Below are 21056 nucleotides of genomic sequence, written 5' to 3' on the forward strand. Positions count from 1 at the left end.
ATGATTATACAGTGTCATTCTTTTTTTTTTTTTTTTTTTTTTAAATTTTTAAACATTTATTTACTATTGAGAGACAGAGAGACACAGAGCATGAGCAGGGGAGGGGTAGAGAGAGGGGGAGACACAGGATCTGAAGTAGGCTCCAGGCTCTGAGCTGTCAGCACAGAGCCCGACATGGGGCTCGAACTCACAAAGCGTGAGATCATGACCTGAGCTGAAGTCAGTCACCCAACCAAGTGAGCCACCCAGGCGCCCCTATACAGTGTCATTCTTTGTCTCTTGTTACAACCTTTGTTTTAAAGTCCAGTTTGTCCATGTAAGTATTGCTACTCTCGGCTTTCTTTTTACTTTCATTTGTATGGTAAATGTCTTCCATCCCTTCACTTTCAATCCGCAGATGTCTTTAGGTCTGAAAGGAGTATCTTGCAGGCATATAGATATAGATATATCTAGCAGGCATATAGATGAGTCTTGGTTTTTTTTTTTGTTTTTTTTTGTTTTTTTTAATCCACTCTGTCTCCCTGTTTATTTTGATTGGAGCATTTAGTCCATTTATACTCAAAGTAATTATTGATAGGTATGTAGTTACTGCCATTTTGTTAAGTTTTTTATGGATTTTTTGCAGTTCTTCTGCGTTCCTTTCTTGCTGTCTTCACCCACAGTTTGCTGGCTTTTTTTAGCAATATACTTGGATTCCTTTCTCTTAATTCTTTGTGTATCTGTAACTGGTTTATAATTTATGGTTACCATTAGGTTCGTATCTAACAAATTCTGCATATAGCAGTCTATATTGAGTTGATTGTCACTTAAGTTTCAACCCATTTTTTTCACTCCTCTGCCCTCCACATTTTAGGTATATGGTGTCATACTTTACATCCTTTTATTTTATGAATCCCATGACTGATTTTTTACAGATATACTTATTTTTACTGCTTTTGTGCTTCCTATTTTATTTACTCCTACTTATGGTATTTCCTTTCTGTTCAAAGAGTCCCTGTAACATTTTCTTGTAGGGCTGGTTTCATGGTAATTAAGTCCTTTAACTTTTGTTTGTCTGGAAAACTCTTTATCTCTCCTTCTATTCTGAATGATAGCCTTCCTGGATATTGTTGGTTGCAGGTTTTTCCTTTCAGCACTCTGAATATATCCTTTCACTCCTTTCTGGCCTGCCAAGTTTCTGCTGAAAAATCAGCTGATAGCCCTTTGGGATTTCCCTTGTATGTAACTGTCTTCTTTTCTCTTGCTGGTTTTAAAATTCTCTGTCTCTACTTTTTGCCATTTTAATTACTATGTGTCTTGGTGTGGACCTCCTTGGGTTGGTTTTGTTGGGGGCTCTCTTTGCCTCCCGGATCTGGATTTGTTTTTCCTTCCCCAGCTTCGGGAAATTTTCAGCTACTATATTCTTCAAACAAATTTTCCGTCCCCTTTTCTTTCTCTTCTCCTCCTGAGATCCCTATAATGCAAATGTTACTATGCTTGATGGTGTCACTGAGTTCCCTGAGTCTATTTTCATTTATTATTATTTTTCCTTCTCTCTGTCTCTTGTTCACTTTCACTGCTTTCCATTCTCTGTCCTTCAGGCTGCTGATTCATTCTTCTGCTTCCTCTACTATTCCTTCCATCCAGTGTGTTTTTAATTTCATTTATTCAGTTCTTCGTGGATTGGCTCTGTTTTGTTTTCTATCTCTTTGTTAAGGGTCTTATCAAAGTCTTCCACTCTTTGCTTGAGTCTCATGAGTATCTTTATGACCATTACTCTAAATTATCTATCAGAAAAATTACTTATCTCTGTTTTGCTTAGCTCTCGTACTGTGAATTTTTCCTGCTCTTCCACTTAGAACATATTCCTCTGTCTCCTCATCTTGTCTGTGTGTCTGTTTCTGTGTGTTAGGAAAGTCAGCTCCATCTCCTGCTCTTGAAAGTAGTGTCCTTATGAAGGAGAGAACTTTCCATGTCCTGCTGTGCTGTCCCCTGTTCCCCAGAACCTGGCCCTTCAGGGGCATGTCCTGTATGTGATGTGCACCCTCCTGTGGTGGCTGAGCTCCCTCTGCCTTAAGTCCAGTCGTCTGCACAGGGTGTCTTTGCCTGTTGTAGGCAGGGTTTTGTCCCTGGGCTGTTTGTGGGCCAGTCTGGGGCCACCTGGGGTTTGAGTTGAGTCAGAGCAGGGGTTTGCCAGAGATTCAGTAGCACCGGCCTTGTGCTTGTTGCTCCCTGAGAAGTTTGTTGGTGAGCAGGGCCTGCCCTCAGACCAGATGTCTGCCCCCCCCCCCACCCACTACCGCAGCCAGTTGGGACCCGTGTGTGTGGTTGTCTTCCCCTCCCCCTGGGGCAGGACTCATTTTGGAGTGGCACTGGCCCTTGTCGGGGCTGCTTGCGCCCCTCCAGGCTTGCAGCCCCGGTTTGGATGAGCTCTGGACCCCAGGGGAACACGGAGGCAGGGCAGGCAGTATTAGCAAGGTTTGCATTAGTGCTGTGCAGAAGGGGACCTGTAGCTGCCAGGACAGAGGCAGGCCGGGCTGGGGGGACTGGATCCCCAGCAGCACACAGGGCAGGACACGGGGTTAGGAAGGTTTGCGGAGTCTGCTGAGGGAGGAGACCTGGAATCAAGGCCTGGCTGGCAGAGCTGTGACCACGTCAGGTAGTGAATGTAGGCCCTGTGCTGGTCCCCTCAGGTGGCCATGTGTTTTGCTGGGGGCATGGGGAGGGGGAAGCAGGAGACTCCTGGAGGGAATCACTCCCTCCCCCCTGGAGGGATACTGGGAATGATCCCTGCCCCTCAGCACTTGCCCTGAGATGACTAAACACATCTCCATCCTGTGTGCCCGAGGTGTTTTTCAAATTGCTACCTATGCTGTCTCTTTAAGGGTGCAGACTCCGTTTCCTCCCACCTTCCCAACTCTCTGAGCCCACTGATTGTAAGAACTCACAAAATTCGGCCCCCTCTGGTTTTCAAAGTCAAACAGTATAGGGAGTCATCTTGCCCATGCAGGGTCCCAATGCATCTCTGTTTCTCTCCCATGAGTCTCTCCCTCCCAGGGGCGCCTCAGGGTTCCATTTAGCTCCTGACGGCACCTCTGCCTCTCCTGCCCTCTTCCTTGTGGCTGATTCTCAACGTTCAACTGTGGAGACAATTCTGCCAGCCTTAAGGTCATTTTCTAGGTTATTGATGCTGATGTGGGTGTTCTCTAGTTGTATCCAGGGGACTAGCAAGGTGAGCTTAGGGTCATCCTGCTCTGCCACCTTCCCCAGAAGTCTCAGAAAATAGAAGTTAACTTACCTGACTTTTTAGAATTGAATATCCACAGATTTTTCAGTGATGTACGTTAAAAAAAATTTTTTTAATGTTTGTTTATTTTTGAGAGAGAGAGGGAGAGAGAGAGAGAGAGTACAAGCTGGGGAGGGGCAGAGAGAGAGGGAGACACAGAAACTGAATTAGGCTCCAGTCTACGAGCTGTCAGCACAGAGCCTGACGCGGGGCTCAAACCCACGAACCGAACCGTGAGATTGTGACCTGAGCCAAAGTCGGAGGCCCAACTAACTGAGCCACCCAGGCACCCCTGTACATTTTTTAAAAGTACATTGATCTATATACAATTTGTAGAAGGCATAAGAAAGTTATTAATAAAACAGAGGATGGAGTTAAGATTTAAATCTTTTCTTTTTTTCTTTTTTTTCCAGAATCTACATCTTATTTTTATTTCTTCAACAACAAACAGAAAATTTAAGCAAGGTATATTTTATAACACTAATAAAGGATAGAAAGTTTTAAAAATAAATGTCATAAAAGAAGTATAGGACCTTAACAGGGATCATCAAAAAATTTTAAGGGAAAACACTTAAGACCCAATACATAGAAAAACAATCCTTAATTACTTTCTTTAGTGTCATTTATCTGTTCCTCTATCTCCTTCATTTCCTGGAACTGGAATTTACATCTTAAGCCTTGGTAGATTCAAGTTAAATATTTTTAGCTAGTTTACATCGCAGGTGATATTATCTACTTTATATTTAATCACAGCAGGAAACATTTCTGGTTATCTCAGCATGAGTGAGGCTAAGAATAACCACTGAATTAGGGTGATTGACTTGATTGGAATGGTCTTCAGATTACTATTACTTATCATTGATAATAAAATTTTTTATGGTCATTATAACATTTATAACAAAAGTAAAGAATCTAACAACAGTTCCCTTTTCCCATTGACATTGTAATCTATTTCTTTTGCTAATACAAATATACTTCAACTTCAATTGGACTTTTTCATATCATATATTTAATCAAATCATCTTTTCTAACTGAAGTGGTAAATCAGAGTAATAAAGTTCAGGTTGGCAAATATAACTGTAAAGTCGTGGCAATTTTTACAGTTTTTCTTATTGTGAAATATATCTTAGAAGAGAAATGTATTAAAAAAAAGAAATATACAGTACAAAGTAAAGACTAATAATAAAAAAAGAACTCTGTACCCACTACCCAGTTTTAGAAACAGAAACTTACTGGGGCTCCTGGGTGGCTCAGTTGGTTGAGCGTCTGACTTCGGCTCAGGTCATGATCTCACAGTTCGTGGGTTCCATACCCACGTCGGGCTCTGTGCTGACAGCTCAGAGCCTGGAGCCTGCTTCAAGTTCTGTGTCTTTCTCTCTCTTTCTCTGCCCCTCACCCACTCGTGCTCTCTGTCTCCCTCTCAAAAATGAATAAACATTAAAAAAGAAAGAAAAAGAAACTTACTGGTATTGCTGAGATCTCATATGCCCCTCCCCAGCTGTATCTCCTTCATCTATTACAGACTAGACCACTATATAGGATGGTGTTAATTGTTCCATGTTTTGTTTTTTTTTAATGTTTGTTTATTTTTGAGAGAGACAGAGAGACAGAGTGTGAGGGGGGAAGGGGCAGAGAGAGAGGGAGGCACAGAATCTGAAGTGGGTTCCAGGCTCTGATCTGTCAGCAACAGAGCCCAATGCGGTGTTCGAACTCACGAAAGGTGAGATCATGACCTGATGACCTGATGATGACCGGATGCTTAGCCGACTGAGCCACCCAAGTGCCCCTGTTCCATGTTGTCTTTATCATTTTACCGCTTGTAAATTTATCTCAACATATTTTTTGCCTAGTTCTGTAATTTATGTAAATGATGCCATTTCATCTGATTCTGTGATTTGCTATTTTCAGTTTTATTTTTTAGATCCATTATTATTAGTTTAGGTGTACTTCATTCATGTTCATTACTGTATTACATTTCATTATATGAATGCACAAAGGTTTTTCATTCTTCTGTCATTGGGCTTTGGGGTTGCTTCCAGTTTCTTGCTTGAATCAATAATGCTTCTGGGAGTAGTTAGGTATGCCTGCTGGTACACACGTTGCTGGGTCATAGGGTTGTGTATTTTTAACTTAACTAGGTGCCAAATTATCTTCTGGAGCCATATATGCTCATCAAAACTGACAGTCAGACATGTTACTGTTTTCAGTCTTGTGGGTGAGAAATAATGTCTACTTAGAACAACTTGCATTGCCCTGGTTACGAATGAAGGGAACGCTGTCCTATGTTTGTGTACCGTCTGCCTTTCCTCTTCTGAGAGATATCTGCTCCTTGGGTTTTTCCTTAGTGATAGAGTTCTGCATATACTCCAGGATTCTGTGTCATTTTATGCATGATATCTATTTTCTGCCAGCTTGTGACATGTCCTTTCCTTCTTCTTGATGAATATAATTTCAGTTAAATGTGGTCTTTTCCTTTGTAGCTTCCCTGTATGTAGTTAGTTTATTAGTTTGTTTTTTTTTTTTTACAGTTCCAAGAAAAAGATCTCTGTCTTGACACTGTTTTTTTAAAAAGAAAAAAAGTCCCCACCCAAAAAGAGTTTGCTCTAGCTGTTAAAAATGTAATATAATTTTAGGAAATAATAAACAGATCTTTGGAAGTACTACTGCGCTCTATTTCATATATTGTCTGTATATTTCGGTGGCTATATAAACAAACCGGGGTGACCCCTCCGGAAGTAGGGGGTGGGTCTGAAGACCAATAAAAGAACACAAGTTTAAAAGACATTGTAGCTGTGTACAAATATTTGAAGGTGTATTACAGGAAAGAAAGAGAAAACCTAACTGAATGAAGGGTGAAAATTGCAAGGATACTTTCAGTTCGGTGTAGGGACAAGTTTGAGCTAAAACCACCAACAACGCAAGAGGTGGGGGCTCCCGTTCACTAAGCCATTCGAGCTTCGTCTACCTGTGAGTGAGATCTGAGTGAACGGTTGACCTGTTAATTTCTAAGATCTCTTCCAAAGCTGTCATTCTTTGGATATCTGCAGAATTTTTCCTTGTGTTTATACGTAAGAATACTATACATATTAAATATGTAATAATTAAAGCTTAGTAGCTTTGAGTTTTGGTGGTAAAACTATCGTCTAGAATTTTCATATGAGACTAGAAATTTGGCCAGAGATGCCAGTGCAAACTATATTTTTTTGCAAATATCCCAAGGTTCTCATCTGTCCCTGGGATCAATAATTTACAATCAATAAAACTGAACACCTACACAAAGAATAATAAAGCTCAAAACAAATAATTCTGCTACAAATCAACAAAGTACAAAAGTGTGGGCAGATCTTGACTCCAAAAGATTTACAAACAGGCTTGAAGGAAGAGAAGAATTCTTAACACTGCAGTCATGTGGCCAAGGAAATTTTCATTTCAAGTATTTTCATTTTATCTTATTTTATTTTCATTTTTATTTAAGAGAGAGTGAGCGCAGGCAAGGGAGAGGGGAGAGGAAAAGAGAGAGAATCCCAAGTAGGCTCCACGCTCAGTGTGGAGCCTGATGTGGGACTCAATCCCACGACTGTAAGATCATGACCTGAACCCATATCAAGAGTTGGATGCTTAACCCACTGAGCTACGCAGGCACCCCTCATTTAAAACATTTTTAAAACTCCTAAAAAAGATAGGGACTTTTCAAGATTTAGTGAAAGACACTTCCAAGCATAGAAAACAGTATAGAAACTCGTATTGATGCCCAGATGATCTCACTAAAAACTATAACATTTAGCATACCTAGCTTAGCATATTAGCATTTAGCTTAGCCATGTGGGTGGGAATAAAAATAATAACAGAAATTTTTAAACTATAGGATGTGACTTATTAGTGGATTATGAACTCATTGAGTTGTGATCAGAATTTTTTTAATGAAATATAATTTCAAAATCAGAATGTTCTAGGATAGAAACTACCAGAGGGCATCATATATTATAAAGGTAACTATGTTTCGTAGAACATCCTGGATCACAATGCAAAGTATCTTTCTGTGAGACACAGTCAAATCAGAATGAAAGTTGCTAGCGTAGAAGGTAGGAGCTAGAATTTAGATTTTAGAGACTGCTTGGAGGTAAATTCCAGCTTTGCACTTTACTGACTTTGTGACCTTAGGAAAGCTACTTTTCCTTTCCTGTGCCTAATTTTTCTGTAAAAATAGTGATGATAATAGTGCCTACGGCCCTTAGAACAATGCCTGGGCAATTATAAATACTCAATTAATATTAGTCTGTTTCTTGGTTTGCCTGCCTCACATATGATGGAAGCCTACAAAAGTCTTTTTTAGACTCTTTCCCATTTTGTGAGGACTCATTCGGACGCTGTGAGATAGCAACAAATCCGCCTACCAGGGCACACATTACAGTTTAGTTACCCTACAGGAAGTGAGGGAGCACTAATTAATGATACCAGTGCCAACCTGTCACATGGAGAACCTGTACTGTCCTTCCAGGAGAGCTTTGTTTTACTATATGCAGTATATGACCGTCTACAAACCGTGCAAACTGACAAGGGCACCAGTGTCAACTGTATGTTACCGTAGTAAAGTTGAACTTCTAATTTTTAGATTATAAATTTAAATTGGAATTTTAGGGGCATGTGAGAGCCTCAGTTAAGCATCCGACTTTGGCTCAGGTCAGGATTTCACAGCTCATGGGTTCAATGCCTACGCTGGGCTCTGTGCTGACAGCCCAGAGCCTGGAGCCTGCTTCAGATTCTGTGTCTCCCTCTCTCTCTGCCCCTGCCCTGCTCACACTCTGTCTCTTAAAATAAATAAGCATAATTAATTAATTAATTAATTAATTAAACATTTAAAATAAATAAACATTTTCAAGATAAACATTTAAAATAAATAAACTAAAATTAAATAACATTTAAAATAAAAAATAAATAAACATTAATTTAAAATAAATATTTTAAATAAATAAATAGAAATTCTAGTAGGTTCTTCCTACACAGCAGTGATCTGTTTTGCATATCCCCCTGGCATTCTAGCACCACACCTCAGAGGTCACTGGTCTAAGCCATAAACTCAGAAGCGGAGATTTTGTTTAATTCATTATTATAATTGTGTCGTGCATGGTACATATAACAAGCTCAATAAGAGTTTTGATTTTTAAATATTTTTTTAATGTTTATTTATTTTTGGGAGATAGGCAGAGTGGGAGAGGGGCATAGAGAGAGGGAGACACAGAATCTGAAGCAGGCTCCAGGCTCTGAGCTGTCAGCACAGAGCCCGACGCGGGACTCGAACCCACAAAGCGCAGGATCGTGATCTGGGCCGGAGTAAGACACTCCACCAACTGAGCCACCCAGGTGCCCCTCAATAAGAGGTTTCTGACTGCATGTATGAAACTTGAGGTTTTCTGTGATGTTTGAAGGTCACTCAGACATTTGTGCATATATACTATGTACTCGTAAATTTTGACATTTTGCTGGCATTTGTTTTAAGATACTACTGTTTTAAGAAGAAAACGAATTGTTGAAAATAAGCAGAGACGTCTTTTAGAACAGAAAAGACAAAATTCTGGATCTGTGGGACAGAAGTACAATGAGCAAATGAATGTGAGTACAGAATTAGTAAAAATCTCAATTCTGTGGTGAAAAATTGCTTGGAAAACAATGTTCTCAAAGGACTGTGCTTTTGCTATAAACTGTGGACCACTACGTAAATATAAGTATAGCCAAAGTCATTATGAGACAGCCTGGGAATCTATTCTAGGAACTTACTGTACTAGACTTATTTGCTATACTCTAATTTGCCTATATGATCAATTCCTAATGAAGCTTTGAAACCAACTTTAACAAATCACCATTATTCTTTTTTTTTTAATTGTTTCTCTTTTTTTTTAGTGTTTGTTTATTATTGACAGAGAGAGAGAGAGACAGAGCGTGAGTAGGGGAGGGGCAGAGAGAGAGAGAGAGAGACAGAGTGTGAGTGGCGGAGGGGCAGAGAGAGAGGGAGACACAGAATCTGAAACAGGCTCCAGGCTCTGAGCTGTCAGCACAGAGCCCGACTCGGGGCTCGAACTCATGGACAGCGAGCTCATGACCTGAGCTGAAGTCAGACGCTCAGCTCAACCGACTGAGCCACCCAGGTGCCCCAACAAAACACCATTACTCTTTCATTTTGTTATTTATAGTCACCTCTGGATTACCAACATGTTTATTTACAACAAAGTTTTTAAATATACATTAAAAAAGAAAAGGAAGTTAGAGCCCTGGATAGAGGAAGTATGCATGTTAATCCTGAAGACTAATCTAGTTTCGTGTGCTTAAATATCCTCTTTGGATCTGAGCTTCCTGGAAGACATGGCAAAAAGAAAATAGGGTGAGGGAGGTGTACAGTTCTCAGGAATTACTGATAACGATGCTGTTGGGGGTTCAGTACATTAAGAGACACTTCCCACTGAGGCTTTTCTGTAGGGCATGTTGAGTTCATAACAGATCTATTCCTATAAACAGTCAACAATGAATGAATAAGGAGTTTCCTATGGCTGTTTGAGATAGAGATCTTCAGTAAAAGTCAAAAGGTTAATAACAGTAATTTTAAAATTAGTGGAGGTAATTCTGTGAGAGCAAAGTAAACAGAGGTCTAGAGGTCTTACTGATCCAAGGATTGAATTTAAAATATTAAAACATCTAGATGGGTGAGTAAATCGCATTTCACTTGGAATTTCTACTTTAAATACCACTTCTTTTGATTTTTTAATAGAACTGGAATAGATTGCCTTATGAAGAATTTATATCTGAGTTATGAGTTGAGGATTCTATTGTTTGTATATCATAAGAACTATTAATTTTTTATATGGATAAGATTTTTAATATGAAGAAAACCACGAAATATTCTTAATGGCAAGACAAAAGTCATGTAGTTGTATGTATCGTGTGAATAAAGCTGCCCCACTACCGACATACTCTTACTGCTTCATAACATAGTGCTCACTCACAGACATAACTTACTGATTACAAATACAATAATGCCTCCTAAGTCCTTCCTTTTTAACCTCCACATTGTTCTCATCAAACATCTCAAAATCTGTCAAGTGAACAATTTTTTCTTTATTTTTATTAATATATTTTAATTTCTAAAGCAATATGTACTTGTTTTAACCAAAAAACAAACCAAGTTTTAAGTGCTTGTGATTAGTGCCCTCTCCAAATTCTTTTTATTTTTCTGGGTCTTAGTCTGTCCCATGTGTTCTCCCTCTGCACTCGGTCTTACTGTTTTTAGAGTCTGTTTTTGCTTTTCTTTCCAGAAGCCTCACTCCCATCTTTACACACATCTTCCATTCACACGGCTGTTTAAACATCCTCCACAGTCTTAGCGTTAGAATAGGTGAATCAAAATCAAGTTTTGAAGTTTAACTTTCTCATCCCTTTTGTTTTGTTTTGATTTTTGTTTCTTTGTTTTGCTTTCTAACTAAGGATTCTACTACACAGGGGTTCAGTCACCCAGCCGTGCCCACCACACCCCCACAACCAGTCACCATGTACTGGGAAATGTGCTTTATCCAACTGGATCTGCCCAGCCCACCACTTCCACATGGAAAGCACCTGAAAGAGACCAGTGAAAGCTAGGAAAGGCAGAGATGCCACTTGGTGCCAGGACTGGGTCAGTCCAGTGAGCCTCCCATCTGCGGTGGAGGCCAGGCGAGGCCGCCCAGGCCATGAAAGGAGGGCTCTTGCGCAAACCTGCGCCAGCGGCTGTTTGGATCGGGCCGAGCACAGGCCCGGGGTGGGGAGTGGCAGCCAGGCCCTGTCCTGTGTGAGAGGCAGTCCCTGCCCACTGCGGGGCATTTTGGGGTCCTTCCGGGCCGGAGAGCCAAGCGGTGCACCAGCGGCCAGTGCTGTGAGAGCTCCCGCATGGCCGTTCCAAGCCGGACACCTGTCCCAGACATCAGTCACCTGCGGCCGCCCCGCCCTTGCAACGACAAACGGAGGTTAGAAGCCTCAAGGGAAATGTTTGCTGTTCCTTTAGGCAGCACCTTACTTCCCTCTTCCAAGCATCCACGACAACACAGCAACCTGAAATTTTTTCAAAATTGACATAAAATATATATTTTTTTAATATTCAGTTACCCTAGAAAGGACTTATTCCGGTAATTCTTGATTTCTGATAAAAAAAAAAAAAAAAACCCTACAGGTTACATGAGCAGTGATAACCAAAAACTTATAGAGTGAATATGGGTTTGTTTAATGTATAATAATGAATTTTTAATATGGAATTATGTTCTGATTTCATGTTATATTTTTATAGAATTTTGGACAAAGTGTCCAGCTAAGTTCAAGGGAGCCAAAACAAACAACAAGGGGTACTTCTGATGTTGAAGAAGGTATGTTTCGGTTTAAAATTTCTCTCTGAGCTTTGTTCCCCATGATTTCATATTTTGTTACGTGTATTTTCCTAAGTGCACAGATACCTGAGCGGTGAACCACCATGTGGGGGCTGAGCCCCCCCTTGCCCTGCACATTCAGGCTGTTGCCAGGTTTTTTATTCTAAATAATAATGTATTGGATGGATGTGAGGACGATCTGGCTGCGACATCTGTCACCCCATCGATCACCAGGGTTGATTTGGCTGATCTGGCTGGCTAGGCGGGTGTCCCCTTCCTCCCTCACCGGTCCATGTGCGTCCCTTCCAAAGCTGAGCGCTCGGTCGAAGAGGACAACATTCCCCTATAGAGGAGGACCGTTCTTCCATCAAGGGTATACGATTAGCTGCGCTCCCCTGCTAGAACCTCCATACTAGCTCTCAAGGTCCATTTGTAGGAAAACGTAGGGTAGTCTAGCTTCCAGGACTCCAGACACATCCACATGAGGCGCTGCAAGTGGCAGTTGCCTTCCTTTAAAAAAAAAGAAAGAATAATAATAGTAATTAATAATAATAATGATGATGATGATGATGTATTGGACATCTTTCTACATGAAGCTTTTCCTCACTTTTCAACCATTTCCATGAGATAGAGATTCCCAGAATTAAAATTACACTATTTGCCATGTCATTGACATCCAATAAATACTTGTTGAGTGAAACTCTGTATTACATGAATACTGGATCAGAGGGAATAAGCATTGTTATAGCTGTACATATATATCCCTAAAATACTTTCCTGAAAAACATCATTTAAAACTTTTCTGGGATGTGAACCAACTTGAGGTGCAATTATTTCTATGATTTGCTTACATGATAGGCAAAGAAATTGTGTTTTATTGTTGATTTGTATTCCTTTTATTAATAACATGCTTCATTGTTTTGTATGTCTGTTAACTTGTGGTGATTTGGTCCTTTATACTCTTATTTCCTGTAGGTACCAGAGCTCGGGTATTTCCTTAGTGATTCCTGCAAATTCCTTAAATGTCAGGAGTTATTTTCTTCATATTAATTGCAGATGTTTTTACTACTTTATTATTTGCATTTTATTCCACTTATATGTTTACATATAGAAGTCTTCCTTTGCATTTTTCACAACAGATGACAGCTAATTTCCTGCATACAAGTAAAGATTGGATACACTGTAATGAACAAAATACATAAAAGTCTTGCCCTTCAAAAATTTAAAGTCTATTAGGGAAGACTTGCCTTTAAATAAACATGTTTTAGTCTTTTCTTAGTGATTTTTCCATTACTTTTAAGATCAAAGAACCTTTCCCATACAGAAATTCAGAAGTGTTTATTTCTTTCTCCTCCAGATTGCTTTAGTGGTGTGATTCATTAAATTAAATTCTTTAATTTCCTTTGATTTTGTTTAAACATATGATGTAATAGAAAACTGCAAATTGATTCTTGTAAAAGCAACAAACTAATTTCTTGAGTTATCTCTCCCTTCTCTCAAGACTGATGCTTCTTTGATAAGTTAAGTTCTTCGATCTGATTGGGTCTTTTTTCTAAGCTGTCAGTTCAGTTCAGCTCATTAGCTCACTTTCTAACTTTTCCTTACTTTTCTTTTCTTTTACTCTTTTTTATCTTAATTGTTATTATAAAGACAATCTAGAGGTGCCTGGGTGGCTCAGTGAGTTAAGTGTAGGTCTCTTGGTTTCAGCTTAGGTCATGATCTCACAGTTCCTGAGTTTGAGTCCCATGTCGGTCTCTGCACTGACAGCTCGGAGCCTGCTTGGGATTCTCTCTCCCTGTCTCTCTGCCCTTACCCCTCCCAGGTGTGTACCCTCTCTTTCTCTTTCTCACGCTCAAAAAAAAAAAAAAAAAAAAAAAAAAAAAAAAAAAAAAAAGACAATCTATTTCATCGTCTCTTTGTACTACCAATGAATAACAAAAACACAACACAGGAATAATCAATCTAAACATGCTACATTTTTCCTTTAGCTCAGATAACGTTCCAGGAATGTTTATTGCCTCGCCATCACTTTGACTTTCTGTGTTTTAATTAGGGATGGGAACATGCTAGATACGAATAATCTTGATAAATAAAATGCAAAGTAACGGAAGATTTAGAGGGTTTCTTTTTGTGAAGTGAATACATACAAGCACATGTCCGTTAAGTAGGTGTAAGAGAAAATCCCAAAGAGAAAAAAGGATCGAAGAGTAATTAATGTAAAGTTTCTGTAGTTTCAGATAGTACTTCTGAGTTTTTGATGGCTGAAAACCTAGTGAAAGCTTCAGTGCCTGAGGATGAAATTCTCACTGTCATAAATAGCAAGCAGCTACAGAAACCAAATCTGACTTCAAATAAGACCCCGCCGTTCAACATCTGTGCACTGTCAGCTGATGAACAGAAGATCCTACAGTCCCTCAGTCATCTCAATGAGAAGCTGTCCTGTAAGTGTGGAAGATCACCTTTTGTGAGAAATGTTACACTTCGTACTTAGATAATTGTAATTTAAAATTTATTTTAACTTAATAATTAAAAATAAGAATCCTCAAGATGGGTAGTCTCACAGAAAATCCTCCCTCCATAAAGTTGGGCCTCCCAAAGAGCTACACCCCACAGACACACACACATACACACACACGGGTGGAAAAGCATGTACATCTTGAACTTCAGCATTGAGCCTGTGAGGGAGGAAAACAGGCAGGCTTTGTTCACCTCTCTGTGTCTGTGTGTGTGTCTGCGTAGGTTGTAGCCCTTGCCCTATGTTTTGTTAATAGCAGCCTCATACTAAAGGAAATGCTAAAGAATGCACTTTAGCAGACCAGAAGTAATTTCAGATGGACAGTCTGAGAGTGTAAATTTGAAAAAACATTGGATAAAATACTAAGTGTAATAAAGTAATGTGTGTTCCAAAGAGAAAAACATTACCATTAAAATGCCTACTAAAGGGAGAACCTGTGTGGCTCAGTCAGTTAAGTGTCCCACTCTGTTTTGGCTCAGGTCATGATTTCACGGTTCGTGAGATCGAGCCCCACATCGGGAATCTCTCCCTTTCTCCCTGCCCCTCTCCCACTCATGTGCTTGCTCTCTGTCTCAAAATAAACATCTTTTAAAATGCCTTTTAAAAGTAATGCATAAGTTGGGAGAACATAAATGGTGTTAAGTTGCACTGGGATTCTTCTTAAGGAATTTGGTGCAGATTAACTTTTTTCCATTCATATATAGTTACATACAGTGTTATATTAGTTCCAGGTGTACAACATACTAATTCGACCATTGTATACATTACTCAGTGCTCATCACAATAAGTGAACTCTTTTTTTTTTAAGTTTATTTATTTATTTTGAGAGAGAGAACATGTGCACGTGGGGCAGAGAAAGAGAGAGAGAGAGAGAGAAAATCTCAAGGAGGCTCTGCACTGTCAGTGTGGAGCCCAACTCGGGGCTTGATCCCACAAACGATGAGATCATGGCCTGAGGCAAAGTCAAGGGTTGGATGCTCAACCGACTGAGCCACCCAGGCACCCAATAAGGGAACTCTTAATCTGAACTCTTAAAGCTGAAAATAAAGAAGATAGAAAATGTGTACCAAACAAATTCTAACCACAGGCAAATTGGTTTTGGTGTCTTATTATGAGACAAAATAGAAAACATTAAATTACATAAAAAAGATCATGATGACCAAAGTTTTAATTCAGGGATTAACCAAGAAAATTAAAAAGGAAATTAAAAAGTACATAGAAGCCAATGAAAATGAAACCACGACAGTCCCAAACCTCTGGGACACAGCAAAGGCTGTCATAACAGGGAAGTATACAGCAACCCAGGCCTTCCTAAAGAAGGAAGAAAGGTCTCAGATACACAACCTAACCTTACACCTAAAACAGCTAGACAAAGAAGAGCAGACAAAGCCCAACACCAGCAGAAAAAGGGAAATAATAAAGATTAGAGCAAAATTCAATGATATTGAAATCATAAAAACAGAAGAACAGATCAATGAAATCAGGAGCTGGTTCTTTGAAAGAATTAACAAAATTGATAAACACCTAACCATTTTGATCAAAAAGAAAAAGGAAAGGACTCAAATAAATAAAATCACAAATGAAAGAGGGGAGATCACAACCAACACAGCAGAAATACAAACATTAATAAGAGAATATTATGAGCAATGATATGCCAACAAATTAGGCAATCTGTAAGAAATGGACAAATTTCTGGAAACATATCAACTACCAAACCTAAAACAGGAAGAAATAGAAAATTTGAACAGACTCATAACCAGCAAAGAAATTGAATTAGTAATCAAAAATCTCCCAAAAAACAAGAGTCCTAGCCTGGATGGCTTTCCAGGGGAATTCTACCAAACATTTAAAGAAGAGTTAACACCTATTCTCTTGAAGCTGTTCCAAAAAATAGAAATGGAAGGAAAATTTCCAAACTCATTCTGCGAGGCCAGCACTTCATTACCCTGATTCCAAAACAAAGACCCCACTAAAAAGGAGAGCTACAGACCGATTTCCCTGATGACCATGGATGCAAAAATTCTCAACAAGATACTAGCAAACCAGATCCAATAATACATTTAAAGAATTATTCATCACAATCAAGTGGGATTTATTCCTGTGATGCAGAGCTGGTTCAATGTCCACAAATAAATCATGGTGATACATGACATTAATAAAAGAAAGGATAAGAAGCACAAGATTCTCTCAATAGATGCAGAGAAAGCATTTGACAAAATACAGCATCGTTTCTTTTTAAAATTTTTTTAATGTTTATTTCTGAGAGAGAGACAGAGCGTGAGTGGGGGAGGAGCAGAGAGAGAGGGAGACACAGAATCTGAAGCAGGCTCCAGGCTCTGAGCTATCATCACAGAGCCCGACGCAGGGCTCAAACTCACAGAACGCGAGATCATGACCTGAGCCGAAGTCGGATGCTCAACCGACTGAGCCACCCAGGCGCCCCCAAAATACAAAATACTTTCTTGATAAAAACCCTCAAGAATATAGGGATGGAAGGATCATACCTCAAGCTTATAAAGCCCATATATGAAAGACCCACAGCTAATATCATCCTCAATGGGGAAAAACAGAACTTTCCCCCAAGGTCAGCAGAAGTCTCCCACTATTGCATGAGGGTCACAAAATTCTCTGGCACAAAACTTGTCGGAGATACAAAGCAAAGTTGACAACTGTGAGGACAGAAAACTTCCCTGCTCCCCCACAATGAGACCAAAAAGAACAAAGTAGCAAGCACTAGAACTCTGCCAGAGGAGAGGCAGGAGCCTACAGAGAGCCTGGCTGGGTTGTGCAGGCACACAGGAAGGCCAGACACTAAGAGTGGAGTAGGAACATTGAAGAAAAAACCTCCATGACCCTGCAGAAACATAGAACAACACAGGAGTAATGTAAACCAGTGAGGGACTAAAGGCACAAACAACAAAGCAACAACAAAGCCCAAACCCAGGGGCACCTGCTGGCTCAGTGGAGCAGGGGACTGTTGATCTCAGGTCAGAGTTGAAGCCCCATGTTAGGTGCAGAGCCTACTTAAAAAAAAAAAAAAAAAAAAAAAAAAAAAAAAAAAAATCTCAGGCTCCTGAGTAGCTGCATCATTAAGCATCTGACTTTGGCTCAGTTCATGATCTTACAGTTCATGAGTTCAAGCTCTGCATTGGATGAGCTCAAGCCCCACTTCTTTCTCTCTTTCTCCCTCACTCTCTCTCCCTGTGCCCCTCCTGGGATTCTCTCTTTCTGTCTCTGCCCTCGCTCACTTGTGCCCTTTCTGTCTCTCTCAAAAACAAAAACAAAACCAAAAACTCAATTCCTGGTGATTAACCACACACACGCCCCAGTTGCCTAGCAGAATAGGCATCCCCATTTCCTGGCATAAGTCCTATTTGCCTCACTAACCACCATTGTAAACAAAGTTTAGCATTCAGTCAAAAATTAACAAACACCAAAAAAGTGAGGAAAGATGCTCACTGTCAAGGGACAAAGCAGGCAGCAGACACAGACCCAGAGGTGACTCACACACTGGAACTCTCGTGCAGATGCTTTAAGTGGCTGTGACTGACGTGCTAAAGGTTCTAGGGGGAAGGGAGGCAGGTACACATGCTGCAGCCTCTTTCTGCTGGAGGAGAGTCCCAGGCAGCTGGATGCTACATGCTGCCCTCACAAGGTGTCAACGCCTGTCCTGGGGTCCCAGGCAGCACACCAACAGAAAAGCCACAACTGATGGGGTCATGTTCAGACAAGCTATTGATACATATTGGAAAAAAGGGATACCAGGTAGAGATTAAAGTGAACTCCTATCAAATATCATATATAAAATGTAGTGCCAAATTACTGTGATTAAAGATTAAATATGAAATAAAATATATAAAGCTTCTGAGAGATTATATAAAAATATTTTCTAACCTCAGGGTGAGGAAATATTTCTTAGAGCACATGGAACATGATCCAAAGAGGAGAAAAATAATGAATTTGACTATATCAAAATTATAAACTTGTCTTTGTATCAAAACATGATTAAAACAAGGAAAAAGGCATGATGTGAGAGCATATTTAGAACACGTAAAAGAAGGACTCATATTGGGGCACCTGGGTGGCTCAGTCAGTTGGGCTCTGTGCTGTCAGTATGGAGCCTGCTTGGGATTCGCTCTTTCCCTCTCTCCCCCTCCCCAACTCACACTGTCTCTGTCTCTGTCAAAATAAATGAATAAACTTTAAAAAAAAGAAGAAGGACTCATATTCACAGTATATAAATAGGGGCGCCTGGGTGGCTCAGTTGGGGTTGAGCCTCCGGCTCTTGATTTCCACTCAGGTCACGATCCCAGGGTCGTGTGTTGGACTCTGTGCTGGGCATGGAGCATAGAGAGGCTCTCTCTCTCTCTCTCTCTCTCTCTGCCCCTCCCCCACCTCTCTCCCATCTCTCTCAAAATAAATAATCACTTTTTTTTTTTAAAGCAATGGAATACGGTTACATATTCCTCAGAAAGACACAGGTTTAACAGTGGGGGATGCCAGGCCTTGGTAATGGTGTGCAGCAGTGGGAGCCCCTCCCGCAGTGCCTTTGGGGTGTGAGTGGGTGCATTCTCTTGAGGAAATGTCCTGCCATCATCGGATAGGTTGAACATGAACAGACCCTACAAGCCAGTAATTTCCCTTCCAGATACATGCCCTCGAGAGAAGCCTGCACGTGTGCATCAGGAGACATGCAGAAGTATACAGAGATCACCATTGTTTTTAAAAGCCCCAAACTGAAAACACCTAAATGTGGAATATCCATGTGCCACTGTTCAGCAAGGAAAATGAACAACCTGCAGCTACACACATCATCATAGATGATTCTAAACAATATAATTTGGGGCAAAATAAGGCAAATCACAGCACAAGCGCAACAAGTCAGGAGGAGTTAAGATGACAGATGAGTGAGGTGACCCTGGACTTGTCCCTCAAACTCGGCTAGATCAACATCAAACCATTGTGAACACCTAGGAAATCGATCTGAGGATTCACACAATGATCTGCATAGTTTGAGGGAGAGAACGCAGCAGGTGCATGGTGCTGAGAGGTGAACTGGGGGGCGAGAAGAGTCAGGGTGCCTCGGAGGGGAGGGAGTCGTTTTTGCCGAGAGGAGAAAGGGGGAGAGAGCAGCACCTCGAGTTTTTTCAGGAAAGCACTTCCCCCCAAAAGCAGCTAGAGAGAAAGAATGAAAACATGCTCTGGGGACTGGACAAGAAAATGTTCCCCAGAACCATTGATGGGGGAAAAAGGAGAGGGTTTCAATACCACTAGGTTTTTATAAACAACAGTGTGCCAAGTGTGACGTTTCAGACGTCAGCACCTCGGAAATAAAGCTTTAAAAAAAAACCATTAATAATAGTAGGAGGCTTTAATACCCCACTCACAGCAATTGACAGATGATCTAAGCAGACACTCAACAAGGAAACAATGGCTTTGAATGACACCCTGGACAAGATGGACTTAACAAAAATATTCAGAATATTTCATCATAAAACAGCAGAATATACATTCTTTTCGAGGGCACATGGGACATTCTCCAGAACAGATCACACACTGGGTGACAAATCAGCCCTCAACAAGTACAAAAAGATGGCGATTTTACCATACATATTTTCAGATCACAACAATGTGAAACTTGAAGTCAACCACAAGAAAAAGGTTGGAAAGCCCTCAAACCCATGGAGGTTAAAGAACATCCCACTAAAGAATGAATGGGTTAACCAGGAAATTAAAGAAGAAATTTAAAAAATACATGGAAGAAAATGAAAATGAAAACACAACAGTCCAAAACCTAGCAAAGGCAGTCCTAAGAGGGAAGTATATTGCAATCCAGGCCTATCTCAAGAAGCTAGAAAGGTCCAAAATACACAACCTAAACTTACACCTAAAGGAGATAGAAAAGGAATGGAAAATAAAGCCAAAAGCCAGCAGAAAAAGGGAACTAATAAAGATTAGAGCAGAAATAAATGACACACAAACAAAAAACAGTAGAACAGATCAATGAAACTAAGAGCTGGTTCTTTGAAAGAATTAACAAAATTGGTAAACCACTAGCCAGACTTATCAAAAAGAAAAGAGAAAGGATCCAAATAGATAAAATCACAAATGAAAGAGGAGAGATGACCACCAACACCACAGAAATACAATCATAAGAGAATACTACGAAAATTTATATGCCAACCAACTGAGCAATCAGGAAGAAATGGACAAATTCCTAGAAACTCACAAACTATCAAAACTGAAACAGGAAGAAATACAAAATTTGAACAGACCCATAACCAGCAAAGAAATTGAAAAGGAAAACTTTGAAACTCATTCTATGAAGTCAGTATTACCTTGGGGATTCCAAAACCAAGGACCTCACTAAAAAGAATTACAGGCCAGTATCCCTGATGAACATGAATGCAAAAGTTCTCAACAATATATTAGCAAACCAAAGTCAGTACATTAAAAGAATTATTCACCATGAGCAAGTGGAATTTATTCCTTGGCTACAGCACTGGTTCAATATTTGCAAATCAATCAATGTGATACATGACTATAATAAAAGAAAGGATAAGAACCATATGATCCCATCAATAGTTGCAGAAAGAGCATTTGACAAAATACAGCATCCATTCCTGATAAAAATCCTCAAAAAGGAGGGATAGGTGGACCTCAAGATCATAAAAACCATATACAAAAGACCCACAGCTAATCTCCTTAATGGGATAAAACTGAGAGCCTTTCCCCTATGATCAGGAATAAGACAAGGATGTCCACTCTCACCATTACTATTTAACATAGTACCGGAAGTCTTAGCCTCAGCAATCTGACAACAAAAAGAAAAAGCATGCTAATCAGCATGGAAAAAGTCAAACTCACTATTTGCAGATGACATGATACTCTGTGT

The 21056-nt window shown here is 40.1% G+C and overlaps 1 protein-coding gene across 5 annotated transcripts in view; it reads left to right on the plus strand.

Moving 5' to 3' along the window:
• Positions 1 to 21056, plus strand: part of CEP126 (centrosomal protein 126) — a 104363-nt gene that overhangs the window by 68060 nt on the left and 15247 nt on the right. For all 5 annotated transcript variants that reach the window (XR_006208047.1, XM_042957573.1, XM_042957572.1 and 2 more), the window contains 3 exons: positions 8763 to 8875; positions 11571 to 11646; positions 13878 to 14087. Coding sequence is in view for 4 of the 5 variants with exons in the window: in XM_042957573.1 (XP_042813507.1) it covers positions 8763 to 8875; positions 11571 to 11646; positions 13878 to 14087 (399 nt within the window). In the remaining variant the exon portion in view is untranslated. The remainder of the gene's footprint in view (positions 1 to 8762; positions 8876 to 11570; positions 11647 to 13877; positions 14088 to 21056) is intronic.

Source organism: Panthera tigris, chromosome D1 (genome assembly GCF_018350195.1).
Source record: "Panthera tigris isolate Pti1 chromosome D1, P.tigris_Pti1_mat1.1, whole genome shotgun sequence".
NCBI classification, from domain to species: Eukaryota; Metazoa; Chordata; class Mammalia; order Carnivora; family Felidae; genus Panthera; species Panthera tigris.